Source organism: Erpetoichthys calabaricus, chromosome 10 (assembly GCF_900747795.2).
Source record: "Erpetoichthys calabaricus chromosome 10, fErpCal1.3, whole genome shotgun sequence".
NCBI classification, from domain to species: Eukaryota; Metazoa; Chordata; class Cladistia; order Polypteriformes; family Polypteridae; genus Erpetoichthys; species Erpetoichthys calabaricus.
Window position 1 is genome coordinate 28,700,159 of NC_041403.2, and position 19,866 is coordinate 28,720,024.

A 19,866-nucleotide genomic window follows, 5' to 3' on the forward strand; every position below is an offset into this window, starting at 1 on the left:
TGCCACTGTTCCTTCAGATCCTCCTCACGTTTTTACTTTTTTCAGTTCGTTTCATAATTTAATACTTGGGAATCCACATCTTTCCTTTCTTGTAACATATTGTAATAACCAGGTACAGCTGTGTTTTTAGAAGTTTTAAGAAATTCCTTTCCCACTTAATCTTTCCTTTCACTGTCTTTTTGTTCTGTGTGAGCAGCTGTCAAGATGATCATTGCCCAAAATGTTTTAATCTTGTTGGTGCCATGTCCTCAAAATTAAATATTGTTAGAAGTTAGATGTCTCAGTGTTTCTTTGAAATGCTTTATATTTAGCATCATCTCTCTCAGATCCCACTCTTCCCTTCATTTTCAAGTTTTCTATTCCTCATCCTTGTTTCTTTTTCTATCTCCAACTCGGTTCAGTTCTTATGATGTCCCAAAATCCTTCCCATTCTCTTTCCAGCCTCTTTGTAATTTTATGTTGGTTATATCATATACATATTTACTTACTTTTTTAAAGTAATGAGCAATGTAGCTAAATTAATTTAAAAGTAACATTTTCTAACTCAGGTCTCTTGCAAACGTTTCTGTATTTGAACACCATCTCTTGAACAACCAGTGCAAATAAACTGGTATTTTTAAGAAGCTGGCTGAATAAATAGACAAGAAAATCAATAATGTCTTATTTTTCATATTCATATGATTTTTAACATCTTTAGCATTACATTTTTTCATCAAAAAAAACATGTAAAACATGTTGCTTTTTTGACTTGAAAAATCATCTTTCTACTGTAAAACAATAAAACTACAAGGTCAGAAGTGTAGAAAATATAATAATAATAATCATCTGCACACTGCACATATGCAAGTGATGTTTGCTTCACTTTCAGATTCATCAGAATCACTTTCAGTTCCACTGCCCGTTTCAGTTTCACTGCCTGAAGACAAATTCACCTTGTCACCACTGCTGATGAGAGGCGTTTTTTTACGAGACGCCATTGTGAGACTAGGAAAAGACGTGTCTGCATCGTTGCCCGGTAGCACTTGGCTCTGGTGCTTACACAAGTCATGCCTATACTGTTGACTAATGCTGTGCACAAACGCTGCTGGCACTTTTTACAGCCAGAGTAATTCTTGGTCTAACACTTACTCAAGACACTTTTATACCATTGCCCGATAGACACTCGGAACTAACGCTTTTAGCACTGGTTTTACAGCATGAGTGATGCTTGGGTCTAACACTAAGTAGGTTAAAGGCTGAAATTTTAATGTAGCCGATCAAAGTGGTACATTAGTTGGTATTGTGATACGGCTCAAAATTTTAAAGAAACTGTTGATTGATTAGTGTAGTGTTTCACTGTTCAATTGTTCCTGTTACACAAAACAGTTCAACTAACTAAGTGAAATAATTTAATATGCATAGGCAACTGATTATTAAAACTTTCATATTAAAGTAATCACTGAGCTATTTCTACATTATAGAAAAATTATAATATATTTAAAGGAAAGATGATAAGTTGTCATTGATAAACAGTTAATTTTGATTAAAAAATAAATAATAACTGCGATTTATTGTGATTACTTTTTTACTTGAACAGTAGTCCTAAAATAAACATATATGCTAAGTGTGGGTGGGTGTGCAAATATTCTGTTTCCTGTCTGATGGCCAGGAGCCTAATGTATAAATCTTGCTTAAGCCCTCAACATATAAACTAAAGATGCCAAATTCAAGCCTTATAGTTAGAAAAAGTTTTTAAACAAAAAAGTAAAATTATCATCATCTCATAAATACATATTCTGCCAAGTTAAGACAGACATAAAGTGCAATCATTGTTTCCTTCTAGTTAGTTTAGTTGCCTTTGGTAGTAACCTAAGAAAATTTTGTACTTTAACACTAGAATTACCAGAGCCTATGAAAAAACTCGTATATCCGGCCCACCTTAAATCGCTTCTTAAAACCTTTCTCACCTCTCCGCCAGCGTCTTTTGTCATCTAAATGTACTGATAAAGACAAGCTGCCAGCAGCCGGCTATTCCATCCCCCCAACGACTTAGAACGTAAACAGGCTTTTCCCAGCTCTTGCCTTGATTGATTACCTGGGAGTGAAGTGGAGTTTTAGAGTAGAAATAATAAGATTGTTATTTGAAACACACGCATTTCATATGTGTTGCATTTCTACAGTAATCTGTGTAAACACATTGTTAAAACAGAAACGTGTTATATATAGTAGCAATTGACAAAATGTAGGCATAAACTATATAATGTATGAAGCCTGAAGTCCAAATATCAAAGAAACACTTTCACAAAAGGTACAAAAAAAAGCCACCGCCAAAAAAACCCGCCTTAGTGTGAGACATTGACATGACTTAACTATCACTGCTTCCGTGGCGCAACAGTATCAGTCGCTGACTGGGAATCAGAAGGTCATGAGTTCGATCCTGCACAACTCCCATTTGAGAAGTGTTCTTATTTTCACTATTTTAGAATAAAAAGGTACATTTGATTTCAGTCTGTAACAGCCGGTGTAATTTATGATATTTGTAAAGGTTAGCTTTATTTTTTTTAAATTCACTTTTCATTGTCTCAGTCGCGTTCAGGATCCATACCTACCGCCACCCACCTGACACTGCTGTTTTTACATAAAGACGCGCTATAGTTCTGCAGTGTATCACGATACATACGACCGCGTGTTTTTTTCCCCCAGTATTGCCAGTCCCCACGTGTTGCCGTATGCTGTTTCTTTTGTACTCCAGGACATGCAGAGGAAAGCATAGTAAACAGCAGTCACTTCAGCGCTATATGCAATCATCAGACACTCCCCATCTGATGCTGTTTTCACATAAAGACGCGCTAAAGCCCTGCAGTGTACTTGTGACTGCATTGTCGTACCAATGCTTGCGAACTGAAGTGTCTGCATGCACTTTTCGTGGCATTATACGTGTATTTTTTGAGCATGCCCATGTAGCTCAAACACAGGAACATATGTTGATGTAAAAGTATAACAAAACAAGTGCACTTTTATTCAAGACTATAACCGAAGAAAAAAGAAAGCAAGTTACAGTAGGCGGTTGATATGACAGCTTGCGTGGTGGAATGCTAAGAACTGCTGATTTCCATTCTGTGCTATATAACTTAACATTTGAATCTGATGATTGCATATAGCGCTGTCTGATTTAGTGTGCGCAAGAACATGCAGGTGGCCAGTTGCTGAGTGCTACAACGCACATTTTAAAAAAAGAAAGAGACAAATATATGTGACATTTTGAAGAAATCATTTTATGACGCGAATAGTACCAATCAGAAAACATCGTCGAAGTAATGCAATATTATTTGAAAACGAACAGCGTCAGGTTGGGTGTGAAGTTATACTGGCGCTGTTTGAGTCAGATCAGAAGCTGAATAAGCTGAACAAGCTCATGTTCTGACTCTAAGTAAAAAAGCATGAATTAATCAACAGAAATAACCGTGATCGATATCACCAAGTGTGATCAAGAGTACTGGTTCGATCCCCACTCACTCCTATATTTGCCGTTTTCAGTAGTAAGCTGCTCTTTTGTTAATATTATACAGTACACACATGCACTTGATTTGTGTCTGTACTTGCGCTGTTACTTAGAGAGTCAGATCGGGGGGAGGGGTGATGTTAGAGCGGGTGAGCTTATTCAGTGCTTTTTCTTTCAGTACATGTGCCTTCCCTGTTTGTTTGTATATCTCTGCCTGTCTGTCTCTGTATTACGCAGTGCTCTGTCTGTCTGTGTGTTATGGATCTTGAAAAAAAATGTTATAAGGACGGTTTGCTGACTTGGAGCACCACTGCCTTACTGTGCCACAGAGACGCAAGTTCGATTCCCAGCTTTGAAGAAAGTGTTTTTTTTTTTCCTCAAACGGACATTGAATTTATAAATTGGTATGCACTGTAAATTGTTAACTTTAAAATGTCAATCACGGTTATTTCTGTTGAGTAATTCATGCTTTTTTACTTAGAGTCAGAACATGAGCTTGTTCAGCTTATTCAGCTTCTGATCTGACTCAAACAGCGCCAGTATAACTTCACACCCAACCTGACGCTGTTCGTTTTCAAATAATATTGCATTACTTCGACGATGTTTTCTGATTGGTACTATTCGCGTCATAAAATGATTTCTTCAAAACGTCACATATATTTGTCTCTTTCTTTTTTTAAAATGTGCGTTGTAGCACTCAGCAACTGGCCACCTGCATGTTCTTGCGCACACTAAATCAGACAGCGCTATATGCAATCATCAGATTCAAATGTTAAGTTATATAGCACAGAATGGAAATCAGCAGTTCTTAGCATTCCACCACGCAAGCTGTCATATCAACCGCCTACTGTAACTTGCTTTCTTTTTTCTTCGGTTATAGTCTTGAATAAAAGTGCACTTGTTTTGTTATACTTTAACATCAACATATGTTCCTGTGTTTGAGCTACATGGGCATGCTCAAAAAATACACGTATAATGCCACGAAAAGTGCATGCAGACACTTCAGTTCGCAAGCATTGGTACGACAATGCAGTCACAAGTACACTGCAGGGCTTTAGCGCGTCTTTATGTGAAAACAGCATCAGATGGGGAGTGTCTGATGATTGCATATAGCACTGAAGTGACTGCTGTTTACTATGCTTTCCTCTGCATGTCCTGGAGTACAAAAGAAACAGCATACGGCAACACGTGGGGACTGGCAATACTGGGGGAAAAAAACACGCGGTCGTATGTATCGTGATACACTGCAGAACTATAGCGCGTCTTTATGTAAAAACAGCAGTGTCAGGTGGGTGGCGGTAGGGATGGATCCTGAACGCGACTGAGACAATGAAAAGTGAATTTTAAAAAAATAAAGCTAACCTTTACAAATATCATAAATTACACCGGCTGTTACAGACTGAAATCAAATGTATCTTTTTATTCTAAAATAGTGAAAATAAGAACACTTCTCAAATGGGAGTTGTGCAGGATCGAACTCATGACCTTCTGATTCCCAGTCAGCGACTGATACTGTTGCGCCACGGAAGCAGTGATAAGTTATGTCAATGTCTCACACTAAGGCGGGTTTTTTTGGCGGTGGCTTTTTTTTGTACCTTTTGTGAAAGTGTTTCTTTGATATTTGGACTTCAGGCTTCATACATTATATAGTTTATGCCTACATTTTGTCAATTGCTACTAGAATATATAACACGTTTCTGTTTTAACAATGTGTTTACACAGATTACTGTAGAAATGCAACACATATGAAATGCGTGTGTTTCAAATAACAATCTTATTATTTCTACTCTAAAACTCCACTTCACTCCCAGGTAATCAATCAAGGCAAGAGCTGGGAAAAGCCTGTTTACATTCTAAGTCTTTGGGGGGATGGAATAGCCGGCTGCTGGCAGCTTGTCTTTATCAGTACATTTAGATGACAAAAGATGCTGGCGGAGAGGTGAGAAAGGTTTTAAGAAGCGATTTAAGGTGCGCCGGATATACGAGTTTTTTCGTAGGCTCTGGTAATTCTAGTGTTAAAAGTAGAGATGCTCCAGCTGCCAATTTTCACTAAAAAAAGACTTAATTGGTGATCAGTAAATTGGCCAAGCACAAAAAACATTATTTTCAGCCCTTTTTTAGGCTTTACAGTAATTTAGTTGAAGCGCTCCTTTACATGAGAGATTACGTAATTAAGCCAGCACATGTCTTTTATTTATTTATTTATTTATTTTAATGAGAGCAGAGACGATCAGAATATTTGTCTTTACGTTAAAGGAAGTGGAGTAATAAATTGTGAAAAAGGAATTGGAGACGTCTTCCTGTGCAATTAGAAAAAGCAAGAAAAGCTACTTTAATGAATTCATACCTTTTTATTTTGTCATTTAAATTAAAACGTACACTGTTTGAGTTTGGACAGTGAGCCAGTATTAAGTGCAGCAGCTTATATTTTCAATTGGAAAAAGAAAAGAAAGATAAAGACAAATTTGAAATTGCTGCTTATTTAATAATCTTCGCTTAACAGCAAAATGTGTCTTTTACTATAAACCTGTTAAAGCAGTTTCGTCTTGTATCTTCTTGATAAACAAATTTTGAACATATGATACATTTGCGGCTTTTTTAAAGATTTGTACTGTGTTTATTTGTTGCTCTGTGTTAAACAGTATACGTTTTTGGTAACAGCATTATTAAAATGGTAATACAGTAAAACTTCGATTATCCGTCAGGGTTCGGGGCTGAGGCCGTGACAGATAAGAGAAAAGGCGGATAACAGAACAGCTACTTTAAAAATGATATAAAGTAGATTAGTTTAGCGAATAGTCGTATTTATGTACAAATAAAAACTATATTAGCAAAATATAGTATTAACAAATTTAATTTATATAATATTGTAATGACCAGCGTAATAAGCAAATACAACTCGGAGGTACTGGAGTTTTCTACACTTTACTTGGAGTCTTTGTTCTGTAACCAACTGTGCCTTCTCTTATACTCAGTTATCTGGGTTACAGAACACATCTCCAAAACAATAAAAGAAAGTTTTTCCTACCAAAAATTATCTCCTACCACACGTTTTGTCTTTTTCTATACCACAAACACTTTCTACTCAAAACTACCTTTCATTGCACCTTCCTATTTCTCCTACCTTCTCATGTCACTCATCTCCTAAGAGGTGTGTCCGCCCCTCACAGAACAGAAGCCCTTTACAAAGTCCTTTCACTTAAACAGCATTCCGCCCCATCTGCTCCCGAACAGCACATCACAAGCTGCCTGCATGTCACAGTATATTAACAAAACAGTATTTAAAAAAAAAAAAAAAAATTATAATGCAAAAGAACATTAACATTAATACAGAATAACATTACTGTCAGTGGTTTCCATTTTCTGCATGTTTCTCATTTTTGTCGGCATCATTCTTTAAATCGTTCAACTGTTGTTCTTCCTGCTTCATAAATTAAAGCAATACTTGAAGAGTTTTTGCAGTTTCATAAACTCATAATAATTTCAGTTTTTTGTGACAATTCCAACACCACGTACATATGTTTTTCGGCCATAACAACGTATAGTAGTTTAATTTTAACAAAAGAGAAAAACTTCGGTATGTAACCAACACTGAATTTAAAATGAGGCATGACATTTGGTGATGGTTAATGGAGACTGACAGTTATTGAGTGACAGATAATCAAGGTTTTACTGTACATATTTATAATTGCACCTCAATAATTATGAATGTCTGTCTGATGCACACCTATATACATATTTTAAATGTATACTTTAATAGTAAAAAAAGCTGTAGTGCAATTAATGATTAAAATGATGAAAACCTGTAAGTGCAGGTATATTTGCATTTAAGCAGTCTTTGTTTGGTACTACCAATTAATTGATTGTGTCTCTATGTGTGTGTAGGTAATTTTTAAGAAAATTCAATTTTAGTATTTTTTTGGTCACTGAACAGTAAGGCTACCAAATTTAATTTTGTTAATAAAAAATGAAGATTTAACACCAATACACTTCAATATAGGACATATAAGACTTCTTTGTTTCTGGTTGTACAGGAGCTTAGTGTAAAATATTTTTTAAAGGAATAAAAGAAAAAAGAAAAAAATTCGAATCAGCCGATAAAGTTATATGAAATCTGTGATCAGTTTCAGCCTTTTAAAACCCGACTGGAGCATCCCTGATTAGAAGGCCTAAAATCTTTGATTATATATGATCATTAGACCAAATGAAGATATTTAATTTATTAGCATCTTGAAATGAATGTTGTATCAGATTTACAGTGAATTCTGTAGCTTATGTAAGGTCAGAATAGCAAATGTATGTGTTTTCATCAAGTAATAGCAGGGAGAAAACTAAAAATTACTTAATATTCAAGCAGACTTACTACCGTAGTTGTTTATTTGGACGCCTTTTATGTTGAAAAGTCACTCTCCATCTGTTACTAATACTTGTATAATATATCTATAATACCAGTAGGTTGTATTTTTCTGTATCCTGCTGCAGAATGTCTTTTTTTCTGTGTCACTTTTAATTTGGCAAGTGTATTGGTTATTATCCTCAGTGTTCTGTGAAGTTGAACTGGTTTGAATTTTAAAGCATCCATTCACATATAGGTGATATGTGGCAGACTTTTTCTTGTCTTTTAAACAAGAAAGCCAAAAACAATCTGTGCTGTGAGCTCATTCTTGTGTGCAAACTGTGGCAACTTATAAACATTGAATACTGATATCTGGGCCAAGTGAATATTACAGTGATAATCAAGTATAATTAAAGAAATACCATTTTTTGTTATTAACCATCTAAAAATGATATTCTTGTAGGGGCTGCTGAAAGGTGCAGTGTCCTTGGTTTTGTGTTTTGATTCCATGGTCAAAGGTTGAAGAGATAGAAGGTATTCCATAATGCACACATATGAAATGAAGACTTAGTTGAATAAGTCTCGCTTGAATAAGGCTTGTTTCACAATTGAGGCTTAATTTGTTCCACAAACACAAAATGTTTCTCTTTAACTCTGGACTTTTTTAGGCAATCCATGAATATGCATTCATTGGTGATATTTAAGCATCACCAGGAAATAATAGTCAAGAACATCTATCATGGTTTAAAAAGCAACAGGAGTATGCAACATCTACAAATTGAGTTCCTGTTAAGTGTGAATCTGATAGTGATGTGATTAGCTGAAAGGTTTAGGGTTTTATTTCATTGTTTTAAAACATGAGAACATGAAACAGTCAGTACCACTCATTGCAATATTTGAACATGAAACAGTATGAGGGGTGTTTACTCTCTAATGTAATCCCTGTTGATCACTTGGCCCACTTTGCCTCCAGTGATTTTAATCCCTTTGGAATAGTATAATTCATCTTGGTCCTCCAGCCAACCCATTGCTGTCGCCTAAGGTCATTGCCCATGCAGAAATTACTTCAGGTTTCGAAATTGAAAATAATTACTGGGGCCAGTTCTGGACTGTACTGTGGTTGGTTAAGCTCTATGATGCCACATTTCCTGATAGCAGCCTTTAGTTTTTTGGGATTTGTGCTGACACCTGCTGACTTCAGTGTTGAAGTGTAGGTTTTTTCAGTGATGGTTACCTTGTGTGGCATGATTTCCAACAGTAGAACACACTTCGTATCCCAGAAAGCCATGACTTTTTTAGCTGACTGCTGCACACAAACTTTCTTGGGCATCGAGGGGCCCCTTATGCTTTCATTGCATGAACATGTTTGGTTTCAAGAACATGGTGGTGAATCCACGTTTGATCCTCAGTAAGGTAACAATCTGTGGGAAAAGGTTAGTTGGACTTTCTCTAAGAAGGTCAAAATTCTGTGACAGAATTCCTGGTGACAAGTTTTCTGTTCCTGCAATTCATTAATCGAAGAACACATGGGAAAATGACCTTTGACATAATCAAATAAGTATGGACGATTGTGGAAACTTTGCTAACTAAAATGCCTAGTTAATGGGCAATAACATTAACAAAACTATCTTCCATAATCATGGCCTTCACGTTCAGGCACATTTCCTGTTAAGTTTCCTCCACAGGATGCTCCGTATGGGGGTCATCTTCTGTCGACTCCCAACACCATTTAAATTGTTTTTACCAAAACTTCACATTATTATACAAAGGTGCATCATCCCTATATACCACTGTCAACATCGGACTTTAGTGACGGAATGATGATCCCATTCTGTCAGTTTCTTCATAGACTCGTGGGTAGGTGTGTTTGGTGTTCTCTCTCTCTCTCTCTCTCTGAGTGCTTGCTATGCGATGACTTTATATTACATGTGTGGCGTGCAAAGATGTGTCCCGAACCCCAGTGACAAGTTCAGATAAGTAAAACAAGTGAATGATATTGCTGTTCACCTTGCAATTTGATCAATGAAGAACAAAAGAATGTGTTGCCAAAACAAAGATTTTTTTTTTAACATTTTATTGAATTTATTAAAATTAAACAACATTTCATACAAGCAAGTCAGATTTTACAAAACTAGGTTCAAATCATGTCAACCCCCATCCGTGAGAACGAGAGCTAGGCCAACATAGTGAAACTTTAATAGTAGAAAAGATAAGTAAGTAAATACAGAAAAAGTTCTGCTTGCTCTATATGAGCCACTAGAAGTAATATAATACATTATAACATCTACTGGAACTGAAATAAGTATTTAAAAAAAACATATGTAATAACAGCTCCTTATCTTTGTGTTTTTATTTTCGGTCTATCGGTCTGTGTGTTTCACTAGTGTTATTAATTTTTCTTGTTTTCCATTGATCGTATAGCTTTTAATGTTTGCTGTGTTGTTACAGACACTTTGGATCAATTTAAACAATACTGTAACTAAGAATGAAGCAAATATGCTTAAAAAAAAGACAAAAAAATAAGCCATAGTGGCAGGATTTATTCCTGTCATTTTCTATGGATAGTTTAGGTTTTAATATTTTACAATTTCTTAATGATCATGCAAGATTAATTTAAATGTGAATGCAGAAATATTAGATATGCTAAAAAAAATCTTCTGATGCTTTCTCCAAGGTTTTGTTTCTCATTGAATATGAGTTTCATGAACTCTCAATCCACACTACCTTAGGCTTCCTGTTTTGCCTAGTACAGGGCAAGCTAACAGTACACTTAGTTGCCTCAGTTACCAAGCACCTTATCCTACTTGGTGAAGCCGAAAATGAATGGAATTAGTCCAACTTGTTCCTTTAAGCAAGGCTTACATGCTAAGTGTGCTTTGTATTGTTTTTAGTTATCTTCTTTAATCTATCCCAAACCTCTTACTCTAAAACGTAGTCAATCTTGTCTTTGTGTACTGAAGATTTAAATCGGCAGTGAATTTTATTGAACCAGTATGCTTTTATACCATGTCATTTTTATATTGTGTTGCAAGATAAGTCAATAATAGTCTGTCCATAACTAATTAGACATTCTCCAGAAACATTCTCACAAATCCTTTTAGATGTTGTAGCTGCTCACATGCTACTTGAGTTGTACAGTAGACAGTCCTAGTATATCTAGTTTACCCTCGGTTTCATCTACCACACCATTGTCCAATATTGTGCTAACAGTACTACTGCTACTGCATAAGCCTATTTGTCAGTCTTGCAATCACATTTACTTTCTTGGGCTCAAGACCTCTGTATACTTAAAGATCCTTTAAATTATTATCTATTGTGTTATTGACTTGGTAGGTGGGTCTGTAATAAGATGATAGGTGGAGCTCTGATAAGATGATGGGTAGGTAGTCCCAAGTATAGCCTTTACCTCAGTGAAAATATTTTTAAGCGAGTTATAAGTTATACAGACATAATGATTACTAATGCGTCAAATTTGGACTATTTGGTAACAAATCCCAATAGAAGTTACAATGCATAAGTGACAAAGGCATTAACTACCACTGTCCAAAAAGTGCACATACTCACTGTTAGGAATGTGCCACCTAAATGTGTCTTCAGGTGGTACATTGTTTGAATGCATTTTAAAATATTTTATGTCACCCAGCTGTAATGTAGAATATCTGCAAAGCATCTAGTCTTGAAATTTACATCCTCTGGAGTATAGTTTAGTATTTGTTTTTTTTTTTATAGATCTCTTTCAGTTTGTTTGTTTTGTATAAACAATGTCCTAACTTATATTTCTATTGCATATTTCAGTAGTCTTGTGTGGAATGTCATCACCAGCTTAATTAAATGTGAACACTAAAAAGTATTGATACATGTTATGATGATCTTTAACAGGATTTTCAAAGTAGCTTTTATTTTTAATTTTTTTCTCCACATGAAGGTTGAAAGGTAATTGTTGTCATTTGAAACCATGTTTTAAAATAACTGTATATTCCTTATTCACAATCTATTCTATAGACAGAGAAATGATCAAGTTTGAGGAGATGGATACCATGTGTATTACCACAGGCTCTATGCCTCTGCTCTGTTTTTTCTCTATTATTTAACATTTTCAAACAAAGGACTTTTTAAGAATCAGCAACACTGTTTCCCACATCCCTTCTAAATTGTTTTGCCTTAAATCTAAAACATTGAAGTAATTGATCATTTTCTGTCATTACAGACTTTTTCTAAGAATACCTTTGCAATCCTCCAGTCTGTGAAAGCAAGAGAAGAAGGACGTGCGCCTGAACAAAGACCAGCACAAAATGCAACACAGGCGGTGAGAATATTCATGTTTACTGAATTCATGTTTCAGTACTGTCTTGGTTTGTGTATCATTTTTCTGGGGGTTAAAGAAGTTTGCACTTACATTTTTCAGGTGTTTGGTGGTGCGTTTTTTTTTTTTTTTTTTTTTACATTTTTCTAAATGCTGCATCGAAATGTACAGTGAAAGAAGCAAACAAGTCAGTCGAACAAGTTTACCTTTCTTTTAACACTGAAAAAGTCCTTAAACTCAGTTTCAGAGATGCATTATGTAAAATTTTCAGGCAGTGTCAAGTTTGTTTGGATAGAAAGGATCTGGAGTATGTAGTCAGATGAGAATTTAAAAAAAGAAAAACCTAAAAATATTTTTGCATATTATAGAAATAACTGCTATATGTTTCAAATTTGTATATTTAATAATATTGTTTATAATAATAATAATAATAATAAATTTTATTTATATAGCACCTTTTCCCATGCTCAAGGTGCTTCACAGAGTCTCAGAAGGAAACAGCAGGTATATGTAACATTGGATACAAATGTTCCCTGAATGGAACACTAAAACAGATAGATACAGGATATACAAAGCAGTAAACCAGAGTAAAATATTAAATACAATAATAAAAGAAAAGCCTAGTAAATAACATGATTTGTGATAAAACACGCACAAAAATCTGGACAAAGATGATGAATGAAAAAGGGGGCAGAATGTCAGGAGTCAGCTGATCTAAGTAATTTAGAGAGATCATTTCAAAGTCTGAGCACTATGCAGTTGAAGGCCCTGTTACCCATAGACTGCAGGTTTATGTGTAGCACAACAAGGTTTGCCAGAATCAGAGGACTTTAGTGGGCAAACACAAGCATAGTAATGGATAAGGTCACTGATGTAGTCTGGTGCAAAGCCATTGAAATCTTTGTAGGTTATTAATAGAATTTTATATTAAATCCTGTAAGACACAGGGAGCCAGTGAAGGTGAAGCATTTTGAGTGTTATGTGCTCGCTGTTGCTTGTTCGTGTTAGGAGTCTTGCAGCAGAGTTTTGAGTCAACTGGAGCTGTGCTATGAGATTAGAAGCAGCACCTGCCAGTAGGCAGTTACAAGAATCAATGCAGAAGGTAATAAAAGCATGGACATGTTTCTCAGCATTAGAAAAGGAGAGGAATGAGTGAACATGGGGGATATGTTATGGAGGTGAAAGCAGCAAAGTTTCTTAATGTGGTTTATGTGGGTGGAATAAGAGAGGGAATAAATCAAAAATGGCACCAAGATTCCTTGCATCAGAAGAAGGTATGATGAGATCACCCTTAAGAGTAACTGAGAAGGAGCTCATTCTCTTAAGTTGTGCTTTGCTGCCAATTTGCAGGAGTTCAGTTTTATTGCAACTTATTTTTAACATTGAAATAGAGTTAAGTATCATCTGCATTAAAATGATAACTGAGTCCATATCTACGAGTGATATGACCAAGGGAAAGTATTATAGATGCAGAAGAGCAGAGGGCCAAGGACAAAGCCCTGAGTAACCCCTTGTGTGACTGTCACTGAGCTGGATCTGCTGTTGCCAAGACTAACAAACTCTTGCCTGTCAGTCAGACAGGACTTAAACCTCTGGAGATACCCAGCGTGTTCTCCATTACGAACAGTAGAATGTGATGTCCGATAGTGTCAAAAGCTGCACCAAGATCTAACAGAATTAATGTGCTGGTTTGTCCAGAGATTTGTTCCTTGCTTTGGAATAATGAATCTTGTGACAAGCTTTCATTAATACCAGTTGTGTTGATGACCCAGCATAGGATGGCAGTAAAATGTATTTTCTGTGACTTCAAAATCAACTGTGCTGGCAGCCTGGCTATATACTAATTTGAGTCTCGTCTCTTTTCTTTGGGGGAAAACATGCCTTTGAGTGACACATTCAGACATGCTCAAGGTCTGAATTGAATTATTTGCTTTGGTAGAAAGTTGAATTTGAGATCTGCTTGGCATTTGCTAAGTTGTTTGTTTCTTGAGCCAAGTGTAACAATTATTATTATTACGCAGTCATTATAAATAAATCAAAGCAACATTAACAAAGATTTTGAAATTGATAATCATTTTTGTTAAATTCTGTGCGATTTTCTGAAAGCTTTAACCCTTCCCCGCCTGAAATAAATTAGCTATCCTTTCCTTACCTAGACTCTTTGTATAAGATACTATCAAGTTGAACTTCCCAATCACATTGTGTGATCTTAAAGAGGCTCTGGATTCTATGAGCTTTGGTAATTCATTGGGTCTTGATGGCTTACCTCTTTTTTGGTTTTGGAACCAGCTACCTCCTTTGTTCAGCCTCTTACTGTTAATTTTTTTTTGCTTTTGAGTCTGTTTTATCACGCATTAAATGGGACATACTAGATTTGTTCAGGATTGGCATACTTCAAGATTTTAAGATTTCAATTCTTTATTGTCATGTGTACAAGTACAAGTACCATGTACAATGAAATGCTTGCTTGCATGTGCCCCTGCAGACAGTGAACGTAGACAAAAAAAACCCACACACAATAAATAAATGAATATAAATAAGTAAATAAATAAAACCAGAATCCTAGGAATAAATAGAGACAGTGGCAGAAGTATATGTGCAGGTAGCAGTGGAGGTGACATAAGGTTACTGATTGTTCATGAGTCTGATTGCAGTTGGGTAGAAACTGTTCCTGAACCTGGAGGTGTCCGTCTGAATGGACTTTAGTCACTTCCCAGATGGGGAGGAGAGTGAAAAGTGACAGTGCAGGGTGGCTGGGGTCCTGCCTGATACGGTTCACTTTTCTGAGACAGCGTGTAGTGTGGATGTCCTGGATCGTAGGGAGCTGTGTGCCCGTGTTCTGCTGTGCTGTGTTCACCACACGCTGCAGAGCTCTGCAGTCCTGAACTGAGCAGTAGCTGTACCAGGATGTGATGCATCCTGTCAAGATGGATTCCACAGTACACCTGTCAAATCTGCACAGGGTTGTGGGGGACGTCCAGGCTTTACTTAGTCTCCTGAGGAAGTAGAGGCATTGTTGGGCTTTCTTGACTACGGCCGCAGTGTGACTTAACCATTTAAGGTCATCAGTGAGGGTGACTCTGAGGAACCTAAAGCTGCTGACCTGCTCCACAACCTCACCTCCGATGTAGATGGGGCTGTGCTCTGTTGCCTGTTTGCGGAAATCCACAATCATCTTCTTAGTTTTGCTAACTTTGAGGGTGAGGTTGTTGTCCTGACACCATTCTGACAGGAGTCTGACCTCCTCCCTGTTGGCCGTCTCATCATCCTCGCTGATCAGACCTATTACAGTGGTATCGTCAGCAAACTTGAGGATGGGTTGGTTTCGTCCGTTTATAGGAGATGGACGTCTGAAGCAGAGCTCCGCTAGCAGCGGCTTTATTTTCCCACGTATTTCATATTATTTAGAGGTATCCTGTATTTAACCCGACCAAGGAACTTCCACTACAATATACAAGCATGAGTAACAAGAAGAAAAGTCAGAAAGAACCGGAAAAGAAACTTAAAGCTGCATCGAAGTCCGGACAGACTTCCGGCCTGAGTGCAAGTGTAAGGTATGGCATCACGGAGACTGACCTAGAACAGGCAGAAGAGTGCGCAGAATTCCTGGGACCCCGCTCCATTGTATCGTCTCCAGTCGAGAGTGAGAATGGGAGCGAAGGCGCAAGTGATACAGGTCGCGAGGGATCGCCGATTTCTGAGGATCATTCGAGACTAGAAAGGGCTCTGCAGGACGTGCTCTCATCTACTCATCGCGAGCCTGTAACAGGAGCTGCATTTTCACTTGCGGAGCACGAAAGCAGAAGCGAACTGTCCGAACTGAAAGAGATGATCGCTACACAGAAAGAGATGATCGCTACACAGTCCACTGCCATAGTTACGGCCATGAAGGAGCTTAAGAAAGATAACACAAATGATCTTAAGAAGGTGGCCACTGAGCTCAAGAAGGATAACAAAGATAAGGAAACGCGTCTATTTGAACGTTTCGACGTGAACTTTAAAGGCATGTTGGAGAAATTAGTGGAACACATTGAAGAAACTAACTCCAAACTGAAAAGGCTTGATGATCATATTAATGACGTTTCAGATCAGCTGGAAGACGTTAAGCAGGGACTCACGGCTCGAGTGGAAACAGCGGAACAAATGGCATCTAACGCTGATGAAAAAGCCACAGCTGCGAACTCGGAATACAAAAAACTTGGAGACAGACTTGCAGCCCTGGAGGATGGGTGCAGAAGAAATAATATAAGAATTGAGGGTATACCTGAGAAACGAGAAAGCTCAAGCCCAGTGAAATTTGCAGTAGAATTACTGTCTAAAATAATTGGAGATGACTTTAAACTCGACAATGAGATAGCCACGGCTTATCGCACAAAGATACCAAGCGCCTTTAAATCTAGGTCTTTTATTGTCCGCTTCGAACGACTAAGATGTAAGCTTGATGTGATGGCACTTCTCAGACACAAGCAAGAGATTATATTCGAAAATAATCTTATTCGTATTTTTCCCGACTTCTCACCATCAACAGCTGCAAAACGCAGATCCTACAACGACATTAAAAGGATGCTACGGGAAGCCGATATCAAATACAGCCTCTTGTATCCTGCCAAACTGAAAGTGGAAGTTCAAGATGGACATTATATCTTCTTCAGCAAAGAAGAAGCTGAAAAAGAATTAAAGAAGCTGTTTCCGACACTTTTTTGAAAGTTAATTAAAATTAAAGAGCCGTATTCTATCAAGGCACGGGAAAGACCTATGATCTGATCGCTGGATCCATGTTTAAAGAGACTGGTATTATAATTATACATCTTATTTTCTTTTTTTTTTTTTTTTTTTTTTTTTTTTAGCTGGACTTTATATGTTATATGTTTATGTTTTAATCAGAGTTATAGACGTGAGTGTGAAAATGTGGAAGTGATTAAAGTAGGATTCGTTTTATTTATTTATTTATTTTATTCCTTTTTTTTTTTTTTTTTTTATTTATTTTTTTTATTTTACTATACCTTAAAGTAGACTGTTTAACTTCATACCCTTGGTTTAATGCTTGTTCTACTATTTATACAATTACCATTATACTATTACAGTATGAATTACCAGGTTTATCCTAGACTAGTTTTTAAAATCACTCCCAGGGTTGTTTTTTTTTTTTTTTAATCTTAATATCTTAACTTAAAAGCGCTGAAGATTATTTCAAGCTTAAATATTGTTAATGAGAACATTTTCGGCAGATAGTATTAAGGATTTAACTGTAAAAGATATCTCTGTTTTAATTCTGTAACGCCGCTGCAGGGTGGGGTTTGTTTTGTTTTGGACGTGCTCTGTCTCTTCGTATGTCAGAGGACTGGAACATCGCGAAGTGGGGTCTAGCCTCATGTGGGGAGGCAAAATGGGGGGGTGGGGGGATAAAGGGGGGAGAGAAGGAGAGCAGGTTATATTTAATCTATTCTTATAATCCTTATAATTATAAATATCAATGCAGCAACAGGCTAACATGCAACAACTCCTGGGGAATCTTGAAACTAAGATTAAAACTGCCATATTACCAATTAAAACTATAAAATGACATTAAAAACTCAGAATCAATGTCTCCATGATGGGACAGTTAACTTTGTGAGCTGGAATGTTAAAGGCCTGAATCACGAATTAAAGAGAAAGAAAGTATGCTCTCACCTAACAGGCTTAAACGCTAAAATAGTATTTTTACAGGAGACCCACTTACTAACCAAGGATCAGTTCAGATTACAAAAAGACTGGACTGGCCAAATGTTCCATTCTAGCTTTATAAAGAAAACTAGAGGGGTGGGAATTCTCATACATAGAACAGTTCCATTTGTAGCATCAGAGGTAGTGTCGGACCCTGAAGGGAGATATGTGATGGTCATGGGCAACTTATATAACAGTAAAATGATTTTGATAAATGTTTATGCACCCAATGTTGATGATAAGGAATTCATGCAAAATCTATTTGCATCCATTCCCAATGTGAACACTCATAAAATTATAATGGCTGGGGACTTTAATTGTGTTTTAAATCCACTCTTAGATAGGACTCCCGTGACAGGGGGGACGACATCTAATACTGCAAAGATAATTACACAGTTTTTAAATGATCACAACTTATCAGACCCCTGGAGGTTTCTTAACCCAAACTCAAGAACATATTCGTTCTACTCACCAGTGCATTATAGCTACTCAAGAATTGATTATTTTTTTATAGATAATAATTTCCTGCCTACAATTAAATCATGCAAATATGACACAATTGTTATCTCTGACCATGCCCCTCTAGTCTTGGAGCTAAAATCAATAAGCCCCTCGTACTCACCTCGCAGATGGCGTCTTAACCCTCTTTTATTGGCAGACGAGAACTGTACAGAATTTATATCCAAACAAATCAGCTTCTTCCTAGAGACAAACACGTCTACAGAGGTTTCTGCAGGAACACTCTGGGAAACTCTAAAGGCCTTCCTAAGAGGCCAGATTATTTCATATCTTTCCCATAGAAATAAATTAGAAACCAAGAAAGTGTCAGAGCTAAGAAATGAAATTACTAGAATAGATGAAGAACAAGCCAGGCGTCCAAGTGAAGCTCTTCACAGGAAAAGGCAGGCCCTGCATACAGAACTTAACATCTTAACAACTAAAGAAACTGAACAACTTATTTATAAGTCTAGACAGCATTACTATGAACACGGAGAAAAAGCTAATAAGCTTTTAGCTCAACAAATTCATAAACAAGAAGTTCACAATGCAATACCAGTAATCACCAACAAGAATGGAGAAGAAATCATCGACCATAATAAAATAATGCACACATTTAGAGATTACTATAAGTCTTTATATTCCACTGAGCCCAAAGAAGACAACACGCAATCTAATGCATTTCTGGATAATTCACAAATACCACAAATAGATGCTTTAAGTGCTGAGGAACTAGATAAACCTCTAACGCTAACAGAATTACTAGACGCTATAAAGTCACTACAAAGCGGGAAATCATCAGGCCCTGATGGTTACCCCGTAGAGTTTTATAAGAAATTCTCCACTCAGCTAGCTCCACTCTTATTGGTAACATTTACAGAAGCTAAAGACCACCAAATACTACCTCAAACATTTCGACAAGCATTAATCACCGTCTTTCCTAAACAAAATAAGGACTTGTTACAATGTGCATCATATAGACCAATTTCACTCCTGAATAATGATGTTAAGACACTCTCAAAAATCCTAGCTAGAAGGATGGAGAAAGTGCTGCCCTCGGTAATATCACAAGATCAAACTGGATTTATTAAAGGCCGACATCTATCTTCAAATCTCCGACGCTTGTTTAATGTTATATATTCACCAGCAAAATCAAACACCCCAGAGATATTACTATCATTAGACGCAGAAAAGGCATTTGACATGATCGAATGGAATTACCTTTTCACTGCATTGGAGAAATTTGGGTTTGGCCCGAATATTTGTGCTTGGATTAAACTACTGTATACCAGTCCAGAAGCTTCAGTTTGTATTAATAAAATTTGCTCAGACTACTTTAAACTAGAACGTGGTACCAGACAAGGATGTCCCTTGTCGCCACTGTTGTTTGCAATCGCTATTGAACCACTGGCGGTTCACTGCCGAAATTCTCATCAGATAAAGGGGATTGTCAGAGAAGGACTGGAACAGAAAATTTCTTTATATGCAGATGATATGGTCTTATATATATCGGACCCAGAAAACACTGTCCCTGCTGTTTTAACA

The 19,866-nt window shown here is 36.8% G+C and overlaps 1 protein-coding gene across 1 annotated transcript in view; it reads left to right on the top strand.

The window, feature by feature from the left end:
• The window catches only part of cdc73 (cell division cycle 73, Paf1/RNA polymerase II complex component, homolog (S. cerevisiae)), a 333,940-nt gene that overhangs the window by 78,353 nt on the left and 235,721 nt on the right, over positions 1-19,866 (top strand). The window contains exon 8 of the mRNA XM_028811023.2: positions 12,025-12,123. Within this exon, the coding sequence (XP_028666856.1) occupies positions 12,025-12,123 (99 nt within the window). The remainder of the gene's footprint in view (positions 1-12,024; positions 12,124-19,866) is intronic.